We start from the raw sequence: 22,053 nt of genomic DNA on the forward strand, positions 1-22,053 counted from the left end.
TGAGGAATTGCATTTTCCAAGGGTATTTTTTGACTGCTGCATATTGTGACTTTGAATGAAGTTAAAGTTGTTATCCTCAGATATTCGTTCATAGAATGAGACAGGCTATATACTTCCACTCTTAGTTGTCCTGTAACTTTACTCTCATTTATTTCTGAAAAGATATTCTGTAGTTATCATGAAGCAACATAAACAGAGTCACAGATGTTCTTCACTTTTGTTGTTGTACTATGTACAGGCTAAAGTAGTCACAGAAAACCTGCAAGAAGAAGAGGAGGACACCATGACAAGGACTACATGTCAGAGTCATGTGATAGGTACAAGATTATATTTTACACTGGATTTTATTGCTGTCTCGGTACTTGGAAAAAAAATATGTTTAATTCTCATTACTTTATTTGTTTGCCCACCTAAAGTCAGCGTTAGCATTCATTTAGCTCTTATCCTGCATAGTCAGATTTCACCAGCTATATAAAAGTTGAGTGCATACCATTACCAGTTGGGGATCAATGCAATGCTTGACAGAAGGGCTTTTTAATCTGGCTATGAAAAATCATTTCAGCCTCCAAAACTAGTGGGTTACATATAGTGGCTTAACTCAAGGGCTGTTGTGCATGATACTTTCAATGGGAACAATACTGATATACTGTAACTCCATCATCTGGCTTTGAATTAGTAAAATTCAGAATAAAATTCTGAATAGCAGAATAATTCCTATGATTAAACTAAATCAGAAGGAGTAGCAAACCAGGTGTCTGTTCAAAAGACCTTAAAGATGTTATTGAAACTAAAACTGCCTTTGCTCTACGCTTTTCAGGAGAGTAGCACTATCCGCCCTGCTTCTTGACTGGCATGTACTAATTTTTAACCACAGTACATGTTGAAATATCTAATAAGCAGCGGAGGACGAAACATAAGTCTGTTTGGGGTCTGTATTGGAGCAGTACGTTACCAATATACGGAACTGACTCTGAACAAAAAAGATTCTCCTTTAGCAAGTTCTCTCTGCAGGCAGAGACTGCAGCAATAGTTAAAATCTGATTTGGTGTTTTCGGGACACTGTAGGTGATTTTGCTAGCCAGAAGCTCTTTCATTTCACTAATACTATCAACCCAGCAAGTGGAGCTGAACAGAGGTATCATGTCGAAACACATTTCTCTTTGGGGTAGTAGGAAAACGTTTGCATGCTTTATTGACTTGTACATCCTTTTCAGTCCTAAATTCAGTCAAATAAACTCTGGCTGTCCTACTTGCAGAAAAGATCCCTAAACTCTTCCTGCTCTAAGAACCCAGCCATAACTTGGCTCCATTACAGCAACTAAATAAAAAGAACTTTGAACAACACAGTGAAAGACTCTGAGGAGATTCTGTGAGTGGGTAGGCACCAGCCCTGGAAAGATAAATACATGTTCCTCACTCTGTGATTAAAGGAATTATTTTATGTTACTAGAAATTGCCCAAAAGACAACAACTCACTTAAGATTGTTCAGAATTATTTTTCCTCAGACTGAAATCATTATTTTGCCTCCACCCCAAAATTCTCAAAACTTTTAGTTTGAATTGCTGTGAAATGTTGGGGTTTCATTTTTAAATCCAGATACTGAACAAGAGAAAATACCTATTTGCAGAGGTTTTTTCTGAAAATACTCCAGTGCTTCCTTGGTGTCCATCGGTGTAACTGAGGGTTGTGGCTGAGACCTAATTGCTGTATATTTCAATATATTACTTTGTTATTGGGTCCGGTAATACGTCGTGCAGGTGCCCTTTGTGGGCATTAATATTTTGCTCCTCCCATAGGCTCCAAATCTGAGTCTCTGTCATAGTGGTTATGGAGCAGGTTGGTTGGCATTCCCCAAAGTCAGACTTCCATTGTGCATTGGGTTCATGAGGCTTTCAGTCAGCTGGGAGAGGGCATCACTGTGGGCTCAGCCTTCCTGTGCGCCAAAGTCCTTTTTTGCAAAGAAGAGACCTTTTTCTTTACCTTTTTCAGGGCTAATGACATGGATAAAGTGACATGTAGGTCTGTGGCCCAGGTTTATACAAATCCACAGCATGTAATGCTACAGAGATGCCAGGCAGTGCTGCCCTTGGGAAATTTCTATAGCTTGTACAACAACCTTTCCATCATCTGAATGATATCAACTACAAAAGTATCTTCTTTTCCCTAGAGAATGCCATCTCTTTAAGGCTCAACACAGGATGCCAGCTATCCCTGTTCTGCCTTGTCAAGCCATCTAGAATTATCTTGAGGAATTTACTCGGAGGATCTAGTAGTTAATGTCAGGAAACTCTTTGACAATGGGAGACATTATGTGCAATAGGTAGTATTGGCATGGTAAAAATAGTTGAAGTCTAAGCAAATTTGTCAACATTAGCACAGTTAGTCCTAATGCAGAATGTACCAGTCATTACTTACTTCAGCAGGATAAGCCCAAGCCTGGGAAATTAGAAGCATGGATCTAAGTGCACTTCCTGAATACTCCTAAATCAGTATCACGCTGTGTTTTATACCACTCTCATCAGGCTATGTTTTATCTTACATTGGTATTTTTGCTGCTGTGCATCCATATTGCCTTTTGTGGATACCAAGCTTTCCTAGGTCTGATTCAGATTCTTCTATCAAATTCCTTGATAGAGGTTCTGGCATTTTTCTAATACAAAGGTTTTCATAGAAAGGTACTGATTTTTTTCAAGACTGAAACTCTCTGCAGCTTTAAGAAACTTTCATTTGGAACATTTCCCACAGCAGCTTGCAACTTTTAGTCAAAACCATATACAAGGAAGAAGTTGTGAAGATTATAAAGAACTCATTGGTATGGAGAACTACCTGAGATGTGAGAGCACCAAATTCGCCTTTCATTGTTAATCAAATCCTAAGTTTCTGGTTGTCAGAAGAAGAAGGGAATAATACAGAAAGGATGGCTCTGTAATGCTATGCCTCACTGCCATCAAGCACCTAATAGTGAGCCAGGTCCTTAGTCTGATCAAAGAGGGCAGTTGCTCTGTCCTGAGGGCTTCATGTCCTCGCTTTTGGTCTGTTGTTTTAATGGAACAGTTTCACAGTGTTGGGGGTTCTGCTAGAATGGGAACATCTTTGAAATCTTGAAAATTTCAGTGGGCTGTAAATTCATTTCTTTCTGCATTATTCACCGACATAAGCAGTTGTTTTAACAAAACAAAGTCCACTGTGGTTTTGTAGCTGTACTTTAATGGATTTATTCTACTGGTTTTGATCTAAGCTGTTAATAAAATAGAGCTGAATGTATAGAAGATGTAGAAAGGCTATGATTAAGCAGGGAAGATGTTCTTCATTATGGTAAAGAAATAATCGGAGAAACACATGTTGCTGTAGTTGTCACTGTAAAATACCTAAATTGGCATCAGTTCTGCCCAGTTAGCTAACAAACAAGATAAATATAACTGAACAGTCTTCAAGGTTGGTATCGTGTAACACAATGCTGGTTCATCACTTTCTAATAACGAGATACTCCTGGGTGTGTTAAACAAAGAAACATGTAAAAAGCCAGTTGCTAGGTTTTTAATTTATTGCCCATTGATGATCTAAACAAATTTAAGTATTTTGCTGACTCTTTGGATTTGGTAAATTGAAAGAACACAAGAATGCACAGTAATATAAAATTTCCCTTCTTAGTATAGCTGTATCTCAGGAATGCATGATCATTTCCACATGAAGCAGTCATTTATTTTGTGCTATATTGTACTTAAACATATATTTTAAACATTTTTTAAAAAATTAAACCAAAAATGTTAAACCCTGGCCGCTTTTGCTGTACTGTCAATGAAGATGCCAAATGTGGCGCTGGCAGCACAGATAGTACCTGTGCTCCCACTTCCTACAGACGGGAGATGACTGGACTTTTGGGTCCAGTCATCTTCAGAGCTCCTTCCTCAAGCCCTTTGCAATAAAGTTGTTGAGTTTTGAAAGAGTGATGAAGTGGGAAATGCTAAAGTACCTAATAAGAGGAAGGACCTGATAAAATGGTTGACTTTCCCTTCATGTCATGAGACAATCCACAGCTCAGGCAGGTACAGCAGCATTGCCAAATACTCCTATAAATAAAATCCTTTTATTGAATTCAAACACAGTGTGTCAAGCTCCTGACACTACTGCCCTCATGTAAGCATAAAAAGCCTTCATTTTACAAAGAAAAAGAATTCTGTTTCCCCCATGGGAGTAGAAGTGTCAGTGTTTGTCTTGAATTTCCCCATTGTCACGATGGCCAAAAAGACTGCATGACAGTTACAAATGACACCTTTACCTAGAGAAGCTAATAACTGGAAATCTTGAGAAGAAAAAAGGATTTGTGAGAAAGTTAAATGTTTCATATTTCTAGTACTGTTTCAAATTAGCAGCCACTCCTGGAAGAGTGTGATTGTATTAATTATAATGTATTAAGAGTTTTCATTGATAAACAGCTTGAAGGGAAAAGCCAAAAATCCATGGCACAAGCAAACAAATGCTGATTACTGAAAAATTCGTTCTTGCAGACAATTTCACATGAGAATACTATGATATACAGTAACAGTCATACCAAAGGTGGTTTCCTTGATTATAATATTCATCTGTTATGGCTAAAATACAGGCACCCTGAAGGAGCAAAAGTATTTTTGCCTATACAGGTCCCTACACAAATTAAAAGGTTCCTGGCCTTGTTTTCTTTTTAGGAAGATATACATATCTGTAATGAAGAGGAAAGTTAGTCATAATTAATCATATCATTCTTCAGCGTTGATATAAACCTATGCTGAGGATGAAGGAGGAAAGACTGAGTGTGCCGTTTTCTCAGACATCAACACTTTGGTGATTTACCAAACCCTGTGTTTGAAAGCTGCATGATAATAATTTCCCTGGGTCCAGTTTCCTTTTCTCTTTATCACCCCAAATAGGTGACAAATTCGCTAGATAAGCGAGTCAACATTAAATATGCTTTTTACTAATGATACACTCAAGCTTCACACAAAACACCATCTCAGCATATATTCACCAGCCTAAATAAGCTGAGGTGAGGTGTTGAGGTTTCAAGGCTATTCTTAAATTTATACTCAGGTTTCAATACAAAGAAAGAGGATTGTTTGGGGTTTGTGTCACAGATATTTCTATATGTAAATACATTTATTCACCATAGTGGATTTCTAGTGGTCATTCTATCCTTCACAATTCCTAAATAAATCAAACAAGCACTTCTGGTCTAAGGCACTGAAGTTCAGGGAGTACATGAAAGCGTGGACAGTTCATCTAAAGGAATTACTTTATTAAACTGGAAAGTTTTTGCTTTCAGATGTTATCTTTAATGTGTCACTGACTGAACTAAAAGGCCGGATTCATTCTTTAATAAAAGCCTGTTGGGCTTCGACATCAGGGACATCACTGCAGGTAGGTTTTGTCCTCAGAATGACATCACTGGCAAAAATAAAATAAATAAATAAAATGTGAACAGACCTGCAGTTTGCTTGGTCAGTGTGGGTACTCTAGAGAGCAAATACCTGATAACACCAGAATTGGTAGTAGCAGTCCAAAATATATCAGTGTTGTTGGTACTGTCTGCTCCACTGGAAGCACCAGTATTGTGGTTTAACCCCAGCCAGCAACTAAGTACCACCCAGCCACTTGCTCACTCCCCCTGCCCCTGGTGGGATGGGGGAGAGAATCGGAAGAGTAAAAGTGAGAAAACTCATGGGTTGAGATAAGAACAGTTTAATAATTGCAATAAAATGTTGTTGTTGTTGTAGTAGTAGTAGTAATAATAATAGTAGTAGTAGTAATAATAATAATAGTAATGATAATAATAGAATACACAAAGCAAGTCATGCACGATGCAGTTTCTCACTACCCACCAACCAATCCCAGCCAATGCCTGAGCAGTGGCCCCTGCCCCACAGCCAACTCCCCCCAGTTCATATACTGAGCATGACACCATATGGTATGGAATATCTCTTTGGGCAGTTTGGGACAGCTGTCCTGGCTGTGCCCCCTTACCACTTCTTATGCAGCTCCAGCCTCTTTTGTTGGCAGGGCAGTATGAGAAGCTGAAAAGTCCTTGACTTAGTGTAAAAACTACTTGGCAACTACTAAACCGTCAGTGTGTTATCAACATTATTCTCACACTAAATCCAAACCACAGTATTATACCGGCTACTAGGAAAAAAGTTAACTCTATCCCAGCCAAAACCAGAACAAGATACTACCTACTGAAATTGTATGGGGAGATAATTCCATGAGGCAGGCTGGGGATTGAATCCACAGAGAGAGGAGTCACATTTCTTGGAAAGAAATTGTCTAACTGTGGCACTGACTGCTATTGATTTTTTGTAGTATTTCAGGTGAAATTCAGAACCAGCTGAAAGATTATGAAGATAAACATAGAATTTTTGAAACTTTGAAGAAAGACTCAGGTCTAATTTTTGTCGAATTTTTATTAGAGGTCCAGGTCAGTTGCTCAAAATTGATTCATCCAACATTAAACAGGAACCTTGTAGATACTGGCATTTCTATAATACAGAGAAAAATGCCTGCAGATCCTTAAAAGGGTTTTGAAAAGTCTCTAGCTAGATAGAGGTTTGGGCTTCCACGCTATCAAAGCAACATTAAAAGTGCATTGTAGACTGTGCTGCTTTGTGCTAGAACAAAAATGCACACTGAGGTCAAGGGATTCTTTTGTAGCTCTGCTGTAGCCCAGCGCGCAGTTCCATTAGAGTTCTTGATAATCATCTGCCTTATAGCAGGCTTTATCATTGGTTTTTCTACTTTGCAAGAACATGGCAGAAGGGTTTTGCAGTTTAATTTAAAGTCAATCTGGTCAGAAAAAGGAAGCTCTGTCTTTTAAGCAACTTTTAGGAGATTCATCTTCTTTAGAGAACATTTGGTTGAACCCCTTAGATGCCCATTGTTCCAGAACGGAAGTGTTGTTGGTATTTCATATGTTGCATTGGGTTTTAAAGTGCACCCCTCTAAGCTTTTTATGCAGCAAAGAAAAGTGATCAAACTACATTTTCCGTAGGAACCAGGAATGTCTAGGCTGTGCTCTTCCTAGAAAGCTTGGACTAGATGATCCCTGAGGACCCTTCCACCCTGGGATTCTGTGATTCTGTGATTCTGTAATGTCCTGCATAGCAAGTTTTATAGAACGTTGCTAGCAACTGGATAGCAATTTTACAGCTGTACGGATAGCAAAAGTAGGACATATAACATGTTGTAGATGTAAGTGGGTTTGACTTAAAATGAAATGTCAGCATTATAATTATTTGTACTGGGGTATCAAAATACTAAAGATGATAGCCTTATCTGTGTATTCTGATATTGTTTTATTCAGCACCCAGTAGCCATACTATGAAACTATATATACGAAAATAAAAACCACACTTTATAAGCAGACTTTTCTATGAGGAGAAGGGCCTGCATTCTTTCTGGTACCCCAGGTAAATTTGTTTCTGACTCCTCTTTCCTTTCTGGTTCGTCTGTGTGGTTGTCCCACAGACATACCCATTTACTGCCAATATATTCTTTTTTCACCTTTCCCTTCATGTTTGTTCACCTGCATCATTTAAAACTGGTGGTCACTCTTTACTGCTTGTGTGGTGCCCCAGTATTGCTCATGATCTCACTCCCCACAAGTCTAGACCATGATAAAGATACTGCCTTTTTGTTTCCATAGTGATACCACTTCTAATCAACAGATCCTTGCCTCAGTGTCATCTGCCTTTTTTCTCTTAGTTTCTGAAATCTAGATCCAATGAATACCAGAATTGAAAAAGTGTGTTTCAAATTTAATTTCTGAATGTGCCATTTAACGTACATACTCATGATGCTTAATTATAAGTAATCCAATTGCCTGTTCCAAAGCTTGATGAAAACAATAGCAGTTCATCTGCTTGATTAATAAGCTTGCATGAAGCTTCCAGTAAGAAAAGAAAAAATACTGGACACCACCCTCTGCCAAACAAAAGACTTGATTTTGTCCACCGTTATGTAAACTACTAAAACTTTGGGTGTTTTTACTGGAGTACTAAGTAAACAGCTACTGAATTCATGTTTTCTCATTCTCAGGGAATGGAAATAGATGTGAAAGGAACAAGCCTGATTAATGTGGTAAATATATTAAGTCTGACATGCATCATTCTAAAACATGTCCATTATGCCTGACATATTTGAGCAAACACATTTACATTAAAGAACCCTCAAAACCTGGAGACAGATTAGGTGAGGTCTGTAATGAATTACTGAGATAAACGTAACAGAATAAGTGACAGAGGAAAGATGGTGAACAAATTGATCTGCATTACAGCCTGCGCATTCAGCAAAGAGAGGTGAGCACTGTGGAGAGGCAAAAGGATAATCCAGAAGTTGCTTAAATGTCAGGCAAATCCTTGGACGCCTCTAATGCATTTAATGAAGAACAGTATTCAACTGATAAAATGTCTTCTGACCGCAAAAGAAATCCTCTCTTGCCATGAAGTCTCAATGCCTGAGAAAACAACTTATCACTGTCAGCGTTAATTCCTTTCATCAGGCCATTGATAGAAGTTGAGAAGAACCATTTAGCAATCATCACTGATACAGCAGTTGAATCATTCATTTACACATGATCAGATAAAGGAAAAATGTTTGTTTTATCTTCCCCATCACCACCCAGAAAAGCTGTGGAATACCTAGAAGTCCCTACATGGGAGGTTGCTGTGTGTAAAAGCCGTCAAACAAAACCAGTAATCACTGAATAAAAACCAGTAATCACTGAATCCGTTTCCAGCCTGGGTCTGTTCCTATTTCAAATCTGCATGCTAAAAAATGTTACGTTTTCATACAAGTGATAAGGTATTAGATTTTTCATGAATTCCATATACATGAGCAATGGTACAAGTATGCATGCATTTATCTGTACCTCAGTAACAAAGCCATTTTCTAAAGCCAGGTGTGCATGTGGAAGCTGAGAGGTAAATATGTAGGTGTTGACTGTGTTTAGTAAGCATGCTTCCTGAGCTGGAGCTTTGAAATGGGACTTCAGTGTAGCAGGCACCTTAACAACATGCTCACTTGCTATAGCTAACCAGCTTGGATGTTAATCCAAAGGACTAGGTTCCCAGTTGCTGAAACAATGATTAATTAATAAATACTAAAATAAGCTGCCTGCCTCTAGCAACATCAGGATCCAAAACTGTTCATAAGAAAGAAAAAAAGCCTCAAAAGCTAGTGCCATAAGGGGCCTGGAAGATATGGAAGAGACCCTCACAACCTCCTTATTTATCACGGCCTCAGGATACTTCAGACATGTGAAAATGCACAAACAGAACTGAGCTTGGCTGGGTAAAAATCAGTTACATTTGTACTTTCACTCACCTAAATGCCTCTGTCAGTTCCTCAAAGTTTATGCCATTTCATGCCTCCATCTAATATCCATCCCCAAAGCATTTACATTTTAATGCAAGTATCAAGCACTGTTCTTCCCCTTTTGTACTTCAAAATCCTCATTCTGATCCTTCAACACCATTAAAATGTCCTGTGTCTGTGGCTTGCTTACTTTTCTGAACCAAAGTAGCTAAAAAGAGGCATCACTGAGGGGAAGTCCTGTTTAATAACCAGTAGACACTGCAAGAACAACTGATAGTCTTGGTGTAGAAACATACCCCTAGAAGCACATAGGTTGGAAGTTCTGCTCAGCGACTTACATCATCAGTTGAGTTTTGGATATCTTCAAGGATATTGTTCTAACTCTGTCCACAACCAATGCCATTTCTCTGGGAGGCTTTACACAACATTTAGCAGTTCTGTGCTCTTATACTGTAATATTAATGTTACTGAAGATTTGGTGTAGTTGTGCTGTTGAGTGGCCTTCCAGGGCAGTGTGGAGCACCATTCTGCAATGCCTCATTTACCATCCCAGAACTTGCTCATCAGAAACAACTCACACTGGTGCATAAAGCTGATTAAATATCCTCTCCTTCTACTGAGTTGTTCTGCATCTTTTCAGTGGAATTTTATTAGTGCATGTTTTTCATACAGGTGAGAACGTGAATAGGCTACTCCGCAAAATGGAGAGAGCTGTGAGAGGAACAGCATTATGTGGGTTTGGCCACTAGAAACGGGATGAATAGTGTCTGCTGTACTGCATTCTTGACTTCTGTCTGGCATTTGGGTATTTCTTCAGGGATTAGTTTTGAAATGATGGTCTGAAGGAGCCTAGGATAATAGAGTGAAACTTTCTGTGTATTTCTCTAATTGTTCCTTATGTTCCTTGAAGATGATGGAGAACCTTGCCAATGTGAATAATAAGAAACTAACATCCATTAGTGCCTTCTAATTTATGTCAGCTTACCTTCTTCACAGTCTGGCAAAGACAAATCATTTCTTTGTACTTTAAAAGACAGTACACATAGCACTTGTCTAATTGCCAATTCTTCCACAGCACTGCTGCAGCCTACTGTCTGGCTTGTCTTCCTTCTGTGGAGAGAATTAATATTTTGGATCAACACTTCCTTATTAGCCACAATGATTTGCTGTTAATTTCCTTCTTTGTCATTACATTTATTCACCCAGAAATACCAAATTTTGTCACTAGAACGAGAAGCAGCATGTCTCTTGATACATTATCTATAGGATACGGTCTAATTATTATTCAAGATACTGAGAATCTGCTGGTCTCATTCAGGCTTAAAATGTCAATTAAACAGGATGGTCGGGTTCTTCAACTCTGAAGTTAATGCTGCTATGTTGATTTACACTACTTTACAACCTATATTAATTTTTATCACTCAAATCAGGACTGTGCCTGATTATCATACTTACTACAGGATAGTACATGCCAGTATTCTTTATAACAATATGAGTCCTTCTATTTGAAACTTTCTACTTCACATGTTTTTTGCTTCTGGCTAGGACCATCTGTAGATCTATGTACAGAGCTTCTGTCATGCATTTCCTATGAACACTAATTCATATACCTGACGTACAACTGAGCAAATGGAAAAGCATTATGAATGAGTATGTGTTGAGTAATTTTTTCAACTGTGCTCACATGGACTTTGTACCCCTTTTCTACAATGAGATCTAGTAGAATTTTTATGAAAAATACATTTTCACCTGAATTGACAATTATATTTGAGCTGTATCGATATATCTTGCCAAATTCTCACTCTGAGTATAGGATAGCCTATCCTATGTAGTTGTCTTTGACATTTTTAACTGAGTTTGAGGAGCTTTGATTCACGTCTTCTGTCAGAGACCTGAATTGTTGACATTTGATTATGCTATTAGCCATCATAGCAGATCAGAGAAAGAGGCTCTTAAAAAAAAAATCACTATAATAGAGAATAATACCTTTACAATTAGTGCATTGTTTTTAACATAGGTGAACTTGAGAATTTCTCAGTGTTTGGACAATCCACTGTGAGGAAAAGATAAAGAAATCAACAAATATATTCAGAGTGGATAATTTCCCTACTTCCTATCTTTAATGTGCAAAGAGGTCCAGTACGTTGTTTCAAAATGCACACTCTAATGGTGCTTTTGAAACACCATGTAATATTGCATACATTTTTTCTTTCCAAAAAATAAAATTCCTGGAAAAAATCTCTGGTCATTATTCTGGCTTTAAATCATTATGGTTTCTTACCAACTCCTGCTTCGATGCAGTTAGTTTCACAGTGATTGAGCTGGTGTGGAGGAGCTACAATTGAGTACTGAAATGGAAAAATTATAGTTCACCTAAAAGTTACTCAAAGTTCTCTGTGTTCACTCTGTTAATGAGTTTTCACCTCATTAATTAAGAAATAAAATCAGTCTTTTTTAGGTGTGCATGTATACTTGCAACTGTTTATTAGTAGTACCCTTAGGTAAAGTCATCTGCAGGGCAGAACTAAAAATAAATTATTTAAACCATTATTTAATATTCATGTGTCTTTAATTTCAGTCTTTTTGTACCATAAACAAAAAACAGTGATGTTAATAGTATGTTCTCCTGTGCATTTGCAAAACCCAGAACTTCCTGTGCACTTATAAATTGGTCTGTGTTTACAAGAGTCAGCATTTATGCTTAAAGCACTGTCACTAGTCCTATCTGTTGGGAATAGAAAATCAAAGAAAGTCTCTCAATGTGAGTGAAACCAAGCTCCCATTTATAAGAGAGTTGCTTAAGAGCAGGTAAATCAGTGGTTCCACCCCGTTATCCTTCAATGCTTCAAATGCACTAATCAGTGAACACAAACCCTCAATGGAACAGCCAAATGCCAGTGGCAAATGCTCCCCTGGGCACTGTGTGCAGCCCGTGTATCTGAGATGCTACGTGTGACCTCTTCTCTTTGTAACTGCGGTCTCAATTTTCCAGCTTGCTATTAATTCCTGAACAGCCTTCAAAAAAAGCTAGAGTAAAGGTATTTCTACACAAGTGTTATACATTCACGCTATTGCAGGTTGGTTATAGGCTGGTTGCCAAACTCATAGATTCTTTATCCTCACGCTATCACTGTGTAACGGGGAGGTGTGATTAGCTCTGTGTCTTAATATGAAGAACTGAGGCATAAAGAGAGAAATGTAGCCTGTGGTTACATGGAAAAGGCATGGCTGAGGCAGCCCTCAGCTAGCACCTGGGTAAATAATAAACCCTCCTTTCTTGGGCTTTGCTACTCATAGTACAATTTCTGAGAGCTGAGATATGTCTTTTCTGTTAGAGAACAGCAAATGAAGGGAAGCATCCATCCATGCCTTGAGTGAGCAATCCCCAGTAAGATGTTCCTCAGACAGTGTGCAATTGTTAGCTCCCAACCTTTACATTTCAGGGTACTAAGGCTATTCTTTCTCAGTGAAAGCCTGAAAAGACACAATTCTGCATTGCGGCAGACCTGTTGCTTACCTTGGATTCACATCTTGCATCAGATGTGAGGACTTCTCTTTCTTCTTAGCTGTTACTCATCTATAAGGATTTCTTAAACAGTTGCAAATCTGTAAAGCTGATGGTTGGCAAGTGCAGAACTAAAACCAAAGGGAGACATACAGCTAGAAAAGAAGAGGAATAGCTCCCCAAAGTATTTCTAAGATGCCCCACTGACAGCCAGGCTGCAGCTGGACTGCATTTAATTACCTTTTACACAGAGCTTGAAGTTGCTTTTCACATTAATTTTAAGTCTCAATATTTCTTTTCTAGTAGGAATAAAATCATATCTATTTCTAATATCCTGTCTCTTAAGAACAGTGAGTAGATTTTTAGAATGAAAATATAACAGCATAATACAGAGAAATCGTTCCAGATATTGTAGCTACAAAGAAGATGGAGACTCCCTTTTCACAAGGAGTCACATGGAGAGGACAAGGGGGAATGGACACAAGTTGCTCTTGGGGAGATTCTGATCGGACATTAGAGGGAAGTTTTTCACAGTGAGGACAGTCACCATTGGAATAATCTCCCCAGGGCAGTGGTTGTCTCGGCCACATTGGACACCTTCAAGAGACGTCTGGACAGGGTGCTGGGCCATCTTGTCTAGACTGTGCTCTTCCTAGAAGGGTTGAACTAGATGATCCCTGAGGTCCCTTCCAACCTGGGATTCTGTGATCGGTGGTGGGACTTCCCCAGCGGGAAGCTGCATTGTAGACCTTTGTATTTAATAGACACTGAAAGATGTGGAGTAGAAAATTCTAAGAACTATCCAAGTTCTTTTTCCAACTCATTTAAAGTTTTGTTCTCTGTAACAACCCCATTCCAAGTAGCTTGCCACCATTCTTTCCAAGCATGCAAGCAAGGAAGGGATCTAAATGCCTGGAGGAGGATGGGAAGGACTTACTAGAAGAAAAAGAAAAAAAAAAACCACAGAAAAACCAAATCCATAGATAACTGCCAAATTGGAGTACAAAATTATTAGTACTTACTAATTAAAACTAATCTTTTGATTTACTATGGAATTGTACTTTAAGGTGGGACTGGAATTAAAATGAGGCAGTAATTATCTGTTTCAACAGAGAAAATACATTTCAAAGATGGTATTGTGGTCGTGGAGAACTGAAGACAACTGTCAAACTGTTGGACAAATGACATATTGAAGTTGGTGGGTTTTGCAAAAAAAAAGCTTGACTAGGAAGAAGCAATAGAAAGAACACTGAATAAGTCGGTAAAGTCTGTACTTATTGTGTTTGTTATTGTTATTATAAATAAGCATAAATTATAATCCCAGATTCAAGCAGCCATGAATGAAGTTCACTTGTAGATCCATCATTTGAAAATACACTGCACAGTTGTCCTCCCATTTACCCTTAGTACACGTTAGAAGTAATTCCATTTCACCAACGCAGTACCCATGAGACTATCAGGGCTGTGAAAATGTGTGTCTTTTCTAGTTTTACCTAGGATAGCCTTCGGGGTTTTTGTTTTGCATACTGGTTATACTTCAGATCTAGATAGAAAACAATAATGCATTCATCTTTGACTAATTGGATCAAATTATAGTGTAAACCCAGAAGGAATAATCTACTTAAAATTGACATTGATTTGGCAGAAATACATTTTTTTTTGTGGTTGCTTTAGCATTGCAGATGAAGAGAAGGATGTGCAAATAAAGAGATCTGTTTTGCCATCTGTAGTTTAAGTTCTTCCTGCCAATGCCACATGTAGCTTAAAGATGTTTATTAACTGATAAACCAATTTTGCAGAGACCTATTTACATTCTGAAAAAAAAACCCTATTAATTAATAATTTGACGTGTTTCAAAATACTAGAAAAATTATACTCCCTTTGTGTTTCAGAAGAAAACAACTACATGTTCTCTGGTTCCCTGTGTCAGCTTAGTAGAAAGTCTTGAGCTATCTAACACAAAGAAAGGTAATTTGTTAGAATGTGTGTATTCTGTTACTGATGGGAATTATGCCCTTTCATTTTCAGTATCCTAAATGCAGAAAGCCCATTCAATGTTACATATCTCTCAAAACCTTCTTTCAAGGCTTAAGTGAGTCTGTGCTTCTGAAAACAGCTTGCTGGAAATTTCCCAATGAAACTGTTCTTGATACAGAGCTATTTTTGACTGATTTTTTTTTCCCCGAAAATGTCTGCTTTCTGTGGAAAATTCTGGTGGTTACTCAAAGCTTTAGCTGAAATTTGTGTCAATCATGTGCAGTTTTGTAGGCCAAAACTTCAAAATTTATGTAAGGAAGATCTCAAGCCAGCTGTAGTGGTGAGCACGGGAGAATTGCACCGTTTTCATGAGGTGGGATGTTGCTTTGAAAGAAAATATGTCCCTGTGCTACCAGTATTATACATAGAAGGCCTGATTTAAGCAGAACTACTTGTGATATTTTTGACCTAAAATACATCTGTCCTCTTTGTTGCTGTTTATCTTTAACGTTAATGGCCATCAAAGTTAAGTAGCATACACACTTGTGTAGCTTTTCCACCTCCAAATAGAAACTGTTAGTTTGTGTCAGTCATTTGAAGTAGAGAAAATGTCTGTTTGCTGTAATTGCATCTGGTATCCATCAGTATATTTCGTTAGTAACAACGTGGTTCTACCTGATGAGGAATGGGTGAAGTTACTGAGCTGCTTCTGGAAATCCTGACCCCCTCTAGCAGCAGTGAGAGGCGGCTGGCTGCCTTCTGGCAGTCATGGCACAAGTTGGTAGAAAGGCAAAACTGCATTTACAACACGTTAGGGCCTCTCATTTATTTCCTCTTAGGACCTGGAAGTCCTTCCCTGTATGCCCACATCCAGAAGTGTCTCCTCTTATTATGTTTAAATCAAAGTGGGTGAATTGCCTGACCATTTTGAGTGATATGTATGTGTATAAGACAATATAGCTGCTTCATAGAATTGGTGATTGTTGCCTTATTGTTTTAGCTCTGTGGGTAAAACTTTGGATCTTGTGGTTTCCGTAAAGATTTTTATGGATGATTTAAGCATCATAATGAAACGTACATATTATTTTAACTAGATGGTCAAAATAACCATGGGTGAATATATGGATTTCTTAAAAGTATCACAGTCCCTATGTAAAGAAAGACTGGTATGTGATTTGTGAATAGACTAAGCATCTGTGAAACTCTTTTTAAGGTAATATAAAAAGACTTTATGAGAATGTGAATCTTTACTTTACCTGAGGAAACATTTCTAAACACTCTCCAGTTATTCAGTTAAAGGCTTGTTTACAATAACGTCCCCCCTAGTAAAAATATCTTTTCACATTATTGAAGAAATGTGTATCAGAAGTTGTGTTTAAAATCATCATCATCACCTCATGTCTTCTGTTGTATGAAATCCATGAAATCTCTTGGATATGTGCTAGGACTCAGCACAGGTTTACAGAAGTTCAACATTACAAAGATTAACACGATGGACATCTAAAAGTGGGACAGATTTTGCCCCATTGCTTATTTTGAATAATACCCTATTTCGCAACCATCAGCGTAGAACTTAGCCTCAGGTAGGCTGGACACACATTTCTTTTGTTGTGCTGGAAGCAATTCCCTTCTTAATAGCTGTTCTAAGTTTTCTTTTAATTTTTTCCCCAAACTGATTTTTCTCTCACATACCTTGTATAAAAAGAGTAGCAGAGAAGGCAGCTATATAACATAAAACAGTGTGGTACCAGGTCAAACCAAGAGCTCCTCTCACTCTCAGAGCGACTGATACCAGTGCCTCGGAAGACAAAAGCAATGTCAGCAGTCAGCTTCCCTGGGTATTCTCTCCCAGTCTCCAATGATTTGTACCAGGGGTAGTTTCTGAGACAGAGGTGGTGTGTTTGTGGTATCTTTCTGGAAAATGTTTTACAAGAAATAAAGAAAATTGAAAAATAATCAGGGTTAGTGATCTGTTGCTGATATTTAAGAGGCATTTTTAAATGATCCATGCTCAGGAGAATGCCCTAAAAGACTTCAGTGAATTCTAGGTTGTCAGTTCTTGTCGGTGGGCTATGTTTACATCTAACTCTTTAATTTTTGCATTTCAGAGGAAGATGTAAAAATCCCACAGAAGGAGCTGCTGTTATAATTTTCCCCAGCGATGATCTCATTTTTAAAATTCCTGATACCTACCAGCCTGAGTGTATGTCCCTTTTCTATTCTTCTCTCTTGTTCATACCCTCAGAATGGTGCACAGTTTTCAAAAATCCTTTTTATTTCACCTAATTTGGGTGCTGGCTTCATGTTGAAGAGGTCGTGGTGGTCTCCCAATACCAGAAAACTCTGGTGAAACACCAGTGATGTTGGAATATGCCAAAGCCTGTCCAACTGTACAAATTACCAAGGTGTCCAGCTGATGTAGGACATAAACTGCATCACCACCTTGCCTGTGAAAATACCAAAGCTGAAAATTACTGAGGAGTAGGGAGTTCAGCAAACTTTCAGAAAACTTCTGTGCAGTGTTAACTCCTTTTGCTTAGTAGCTGAGAATTATCTCAATGTTAAAGGTCTTTCTCAGATTCACAGAATCACAGGATCACAGAATCACAGGTTGGAAGGGACCTCAGGGATCATCTAGTCCAACCTTTCTAGGAAGAGCACAGTCTAGACAAGATGGCCCAGCACCCTGTCCAGATGACTCTTGAAGGTGTCCAACGTGGCTGAGTCAACCTCTTCCCTGGGGAGATTGTCCACAAAGCTCTTACAATGCCCTGTCATCAAAAGATTCCCATGCAGTCAGGAGTTTCATGATTTCCAAGAAATGTCTCTAAATCCTTCCTTATGTCTGTTTTCAGTTTTGAGAAATGTTCGTCTACAGTACGACTTCCAGGGACTTTGTTTTCTGCTCAGTCTCAAATCCACATGATGGGAGGGAGGGAAGGGGCTATTTCAATATTTCAGACTTTTGATTCTAGTCTGATTGTTCAGTGAAATGGCAGATGGTGAGTCTATCTATGTCCACTATAAAAACTAATACCATTGTGTGATCTTCTTGCTTCCCTGGCGGGGAAAGAGGCGAAACAAAACAGAATCAGGCAAGGAATTTGGCTTGTATGCCAGGAAAAATTCGCAAGCAAAAGCAGTTAAGCTTATATAGAACTCTTTTCAGACTTTATGTTTTGCAGAATCATTCTTCATCTATTGAGTAGTACTGTTGCAGCATCAGAGATTTAACTTTTACATATTTTCATTATGTAGCCCTGTGTAGCTCTCGCTGATAACAGTCATTTGAAGTGTCAGTGCAACTGATGAAATCAGATGGGCCATGAACGGTTCGGTTTGAAAGCTGTCACTGAGATGTATAATGCATTTTTTTATTTTGCAGTTGCTTCATAAAAGTTTAAAAACAACACAAAATAATGTAAATTCATTCATTCAGTAATACAAATTGCTCTTAGCAATACTTTTCTATTTGTATAATACAGCTTTAGGAGTGAATTACTTTTATTAGTGAAAAATTAACATCCATGAAGAATTTTGTGGTGTACTCTGTGGATTTAGGACTAGGTTTTTGAGGATTGCTCAACATAGTTGAGTCACAGGATTTTTTCAAAACTCTGTCTTTAAGTGTCACAGTGGGGTACTGCTGAGCTTTGAGCACTTTGAAAGCCAGACCCTTTTGTAGTTGTTCAGCATTAAAAATTAGTAAGATGTTTTAAAAATGTTTTCCACATGGTGTATTTCCTTTATCATGGACAAAGTCTCTGAAGAAAGACTATAATTGCTTAAAACTATTTTTACTTTTAATTCGATGTGACACTTCTGGTGTGCTCCTCCATCACTGTCCCAATTATTTTGGGAACAGCAGGAGACTGTATTTTCTTGGAATTATGGCCCTCGGTATTCATTTCTCTTGATTTTGTGGCGCTGCTTTCATAGTCCATTCCTAGACACACGCAGGGTAACAGTGAGCAAGACAAACCCTTATGGCATTTTAAGAAACATGACCTTAGAAGGTAAAATCATGTTCATCTTCAGTTCGCTCCGAGCAGAAGACTTAACTTTGCTGTTTAGTATACATTTTGAGTCTACTTAATTTTTGTGTAATAATTAGGAGGGACTGACTTCTTAGTTTCTTAGAGAGTGCTCAAAAAGGAAACAGTGCTACAAAATCATTCAGAGTCCCTGTGGAACTGGGTTGCAAACTCAGGTCTAGCATTAACTGTACAGAGAGTAGAGGGGAGACTCTTCACATATTCATTTTCAGGATGTTCTTTTCTGTGGCGCTTCCAGTTTACTCCATGTCTCTGCTGAAGAGCTCTGCCTCTTCAACATAACCAGTGTTGCACAAATGTCTTTCTTCTGGTCAAGAGGAAACCAATGGAAGCCCTTTCTTATTCTGTGTTTTCCTTTATTTACTAACTCTGTTACTGATAGTCATTAGTTGAAGCATTGCTTGTCCATGAGCTAACACACTGTTTAAGCTTGATTATCTACAGAGTAAAGGGCAAGGACAGACACCTAGAATCTTAACTTACTTTTGTTAGCTCTGTTACATCCTGATAGGAATGGTTGACCCACTTCTAGCTAGGTATTTTACTGTTCAAAAACAAAACAAAAACTATCTTAGGGGAAAGATAACTAGAGTAAGAGGGTTCAGTGGCTGGGATACCTCCCTTTGACACAGCAGAACCAAATGTAATTCTCTTATTTTTCATGTTTCCTGGATAGCCTTCACCACCTTTTAAAATCATTACGACACATTAGCTCAAAAATGTGATGGGAAACATAGTTGCCAGCTAGCTGTGGTTTCCACGCCTTACCTCTTTTTCCCCGTGGAAAATTAACTGGGATGCAGTAATTGTGTGCAAGAAATCAGAGTCACTTGTTGCCCTTTTAAAAGGCAGTGCGTAGTTCATTTTGCTGTTGCAGCTTAGCTAGGCCCTGTGAGTTAATGTGCTCAGTATGACTTTCAGTCTTTCTTTGACCCTCAGTGACAAGGATAAGGTAATGAGAACCATGTAAATATAGACTCCTCCTCTTCTGACAAGAACCAGGAAACATAAATAGACATTTAATTTATCTGTAAGTAATTTCTTACTTGCTATCCAATAAGGCCCATTGAGGTTAAGATGTTAACAGAAAATGACCATGTTAATGTTCTTATTTCAAAAGCAAACAGGCAAAGCCTGTACAGGAGAAATATTTCTGAATTTCTGAGAGTATTAGAAACACTGCAGAGGTAAAAACCATGAAAAGGACTTGACAGAGGACTGCTAACTACAACAGGCTTAAATAATAAATGGGCATATCATAAAATAAATCAATACTCAGGAACACAGGAAAAAGGGATGGAAAAGATATATTGGGTCATATTCTGCATCTCCTGCTAGAGTACAATTGTTCACTGCAGTATATCTTTTATCCAGTGTAGCATTAAATTGTTCAAAGCAAAGGAAATTCCTCTACTTCCTTTGGGAGTGTCTGCCACAGACTGAAGGTCTTGCTATCGAGGGATTTTTCCAGATGTTTAACCTAAATTATGCTCATTTTCCAACCATTAGTGCTGAAGTTCCTTCCTTGGTGTTTATACCTCTCAGAAAGACCTTGCCATCATAGTCCCTTTGATATTGTTTGCTCATTCTACAAACACAAGGCAAGTCTCTGGGAATCAGTGGAAAATGACAGGGCAGGGTGGTGCTGTTACATCCTAGTTGCTAGAATAGCAACATGCACGTATCTACACTTGCATATTTCTCTATTCCATGGTTCGTAGAGCAGCTCTCCAGTAGGATGAATTAGTGGGAGGGCTGTGTGTGACCATACTACTTCCAAACCAAGTACTTAAGGTATCCCTGTCTGGCAATCTGCTGGAAAATGTACACTTATCCAAAATGGGATGAGCAGAACCAGAGTGTAACAAGGTAGATGAAGGCTTGGCTGTTGCTATCCAAGTTTTTCAGGACACACTGAGAGATGGCTGTCTCTAGGAAATTCTGTAGATCTTAATTTTTTTTAAGAATAAATGCTACATTTTGATTAACACCTTCTCGTAAGAGAAATAATGAAGAAGGCAAAGGTATGGAGAGGCTAAGCTTTTGTGGAGTGTGCGTTTATGTAGGAAGAAATACATTATGTTACTCAGTCCCTCACACTGGTACTCTCCAGATTTTCTGTGGACCTTCAAACTAAATAATTTTAAAATTCCAGCCGTAGTCACTTTCTGAGACACGCCCTTCTTATTCATTATTACATCGTAACTCTGAAGCAGGGCAATTTCAATGTTTTGGCATCTGCTGGTCAGTTTAATTGCACTTCAAAATGGTATTTCATTGTATTCAGTTAGATAGATGCACTGTGTCAAAAGCATACAAATGACAGGTAACAGCATACTCACAAAATGCAAAATGTTTTTCTTTCCTTGAAACCTTCCCTTGTAAATGTCCTTTTTTCACATAGACCCTTTCACTGTCTTTAAATGCCAGCAACACCTTTAGCTCCACCCCATCACACAATTTTCCTGTATCTTAGAGTCTTGCTGCCAGATGAGGACACTGGACAGTGGGATTGGAACCTTCCCCCTCCCCGACTCGGGGAACCGATCTACAGGGCGACACGTTTCTAAGCAAGAATCAACCTTGGAAACAGAAGGCCTTGCACCATCGGAGCAAGTTCTTTCAGCTCCTTCAGTAAAAGCCAAAACTCTTGAGCGAGAAGTGCCTTCAACAGCTAAGAGCCAGGAGTCTGTGGAAAGCATAATTAGTCACTCGACATCTGATCCGGCCATGACTGCCAAAGGTGTACGACCTTTTCAAAGTCGCCTTCCAAAACCAGCTTCCTCAGGTAAAATGTCAATTACACTGAAAATCATATTATTTCTGCCCTGACGTCTGTTTTCATTAGCAGCAGTCCTGTAATAATGACAATTGATAACAGAAAAGGTAAATGCAGTGCAGAAGATATTCTTCTTATGAAAGCATAAGGTTAACAAGTTTGTGACCTGAGCCGTGTGGAAATTTTGTTACACATAATGCTTATCTGAGGAAGAAAAATGTGTTAAGTACTTAAATCCTTTTCTCAAGAAACAGTACTTGAAGAAAAAACATATGCTAGCCTTAAAATTTGACTCGAATAAGAATGCAGGTGTTAAGCAATATTCAGGATCAGACTTTGTGGTGAAGTACAAAGCGTAGCCATATTGTGACATAGGAAAGATACATTCCTAAAG

At 38.4% G+C, this 22,053-nt stretch overlaps 1 protein-coding gene across 8 annotated transcripts in view; it reads left to right on the forward strand.

The window, feature by feature from the left end:
* Nucleotides 1–22,053, forward strand: part of NCKAP5 (NCK associated protein 5) — a 409,981-nt gene that overhangs the window by 350,302 nt on the left and 37,626 nt on the right. For 6 of the 8 annotated variants that reach the window (XM_064451091.1, XM_064451092.1, XM_064451090.1 and 3 more), the window contains 2 exons: nucleotides 239–317; nucleotides 21,357–21,668. In XM_064451091.1, coding sequence (XP_064307161.1) covers nucleotides 239–317; nucleotides 21,357–21,668 — 391 coding nt within the window. Of the gene's footprint in view, nucleotides 1–238; nucleotides 318–16,933; nucleotides 17,105–21,356; nucleotides 21,669–22,053 lie in introns of those variants that run through there. The other 2 variants (XM_064451093.1, XM_064451097.1) reach the window with 2 other exon arrangements.

The sequence above is a fragment of the Phalacrocorax carbo genome, chromosome 5, assembly GCF_963921805.1.
Source record: "Phalacrocorax carbo chromosome 5, bPhaCar2.1, whole genome shotgun sequence".
NCBI lineage: Eukaryota > Metazoa > Chordata > Aves > Suliformes > Phalacrocoracidae > Phalacrocorax > Phalacrocorax carbo.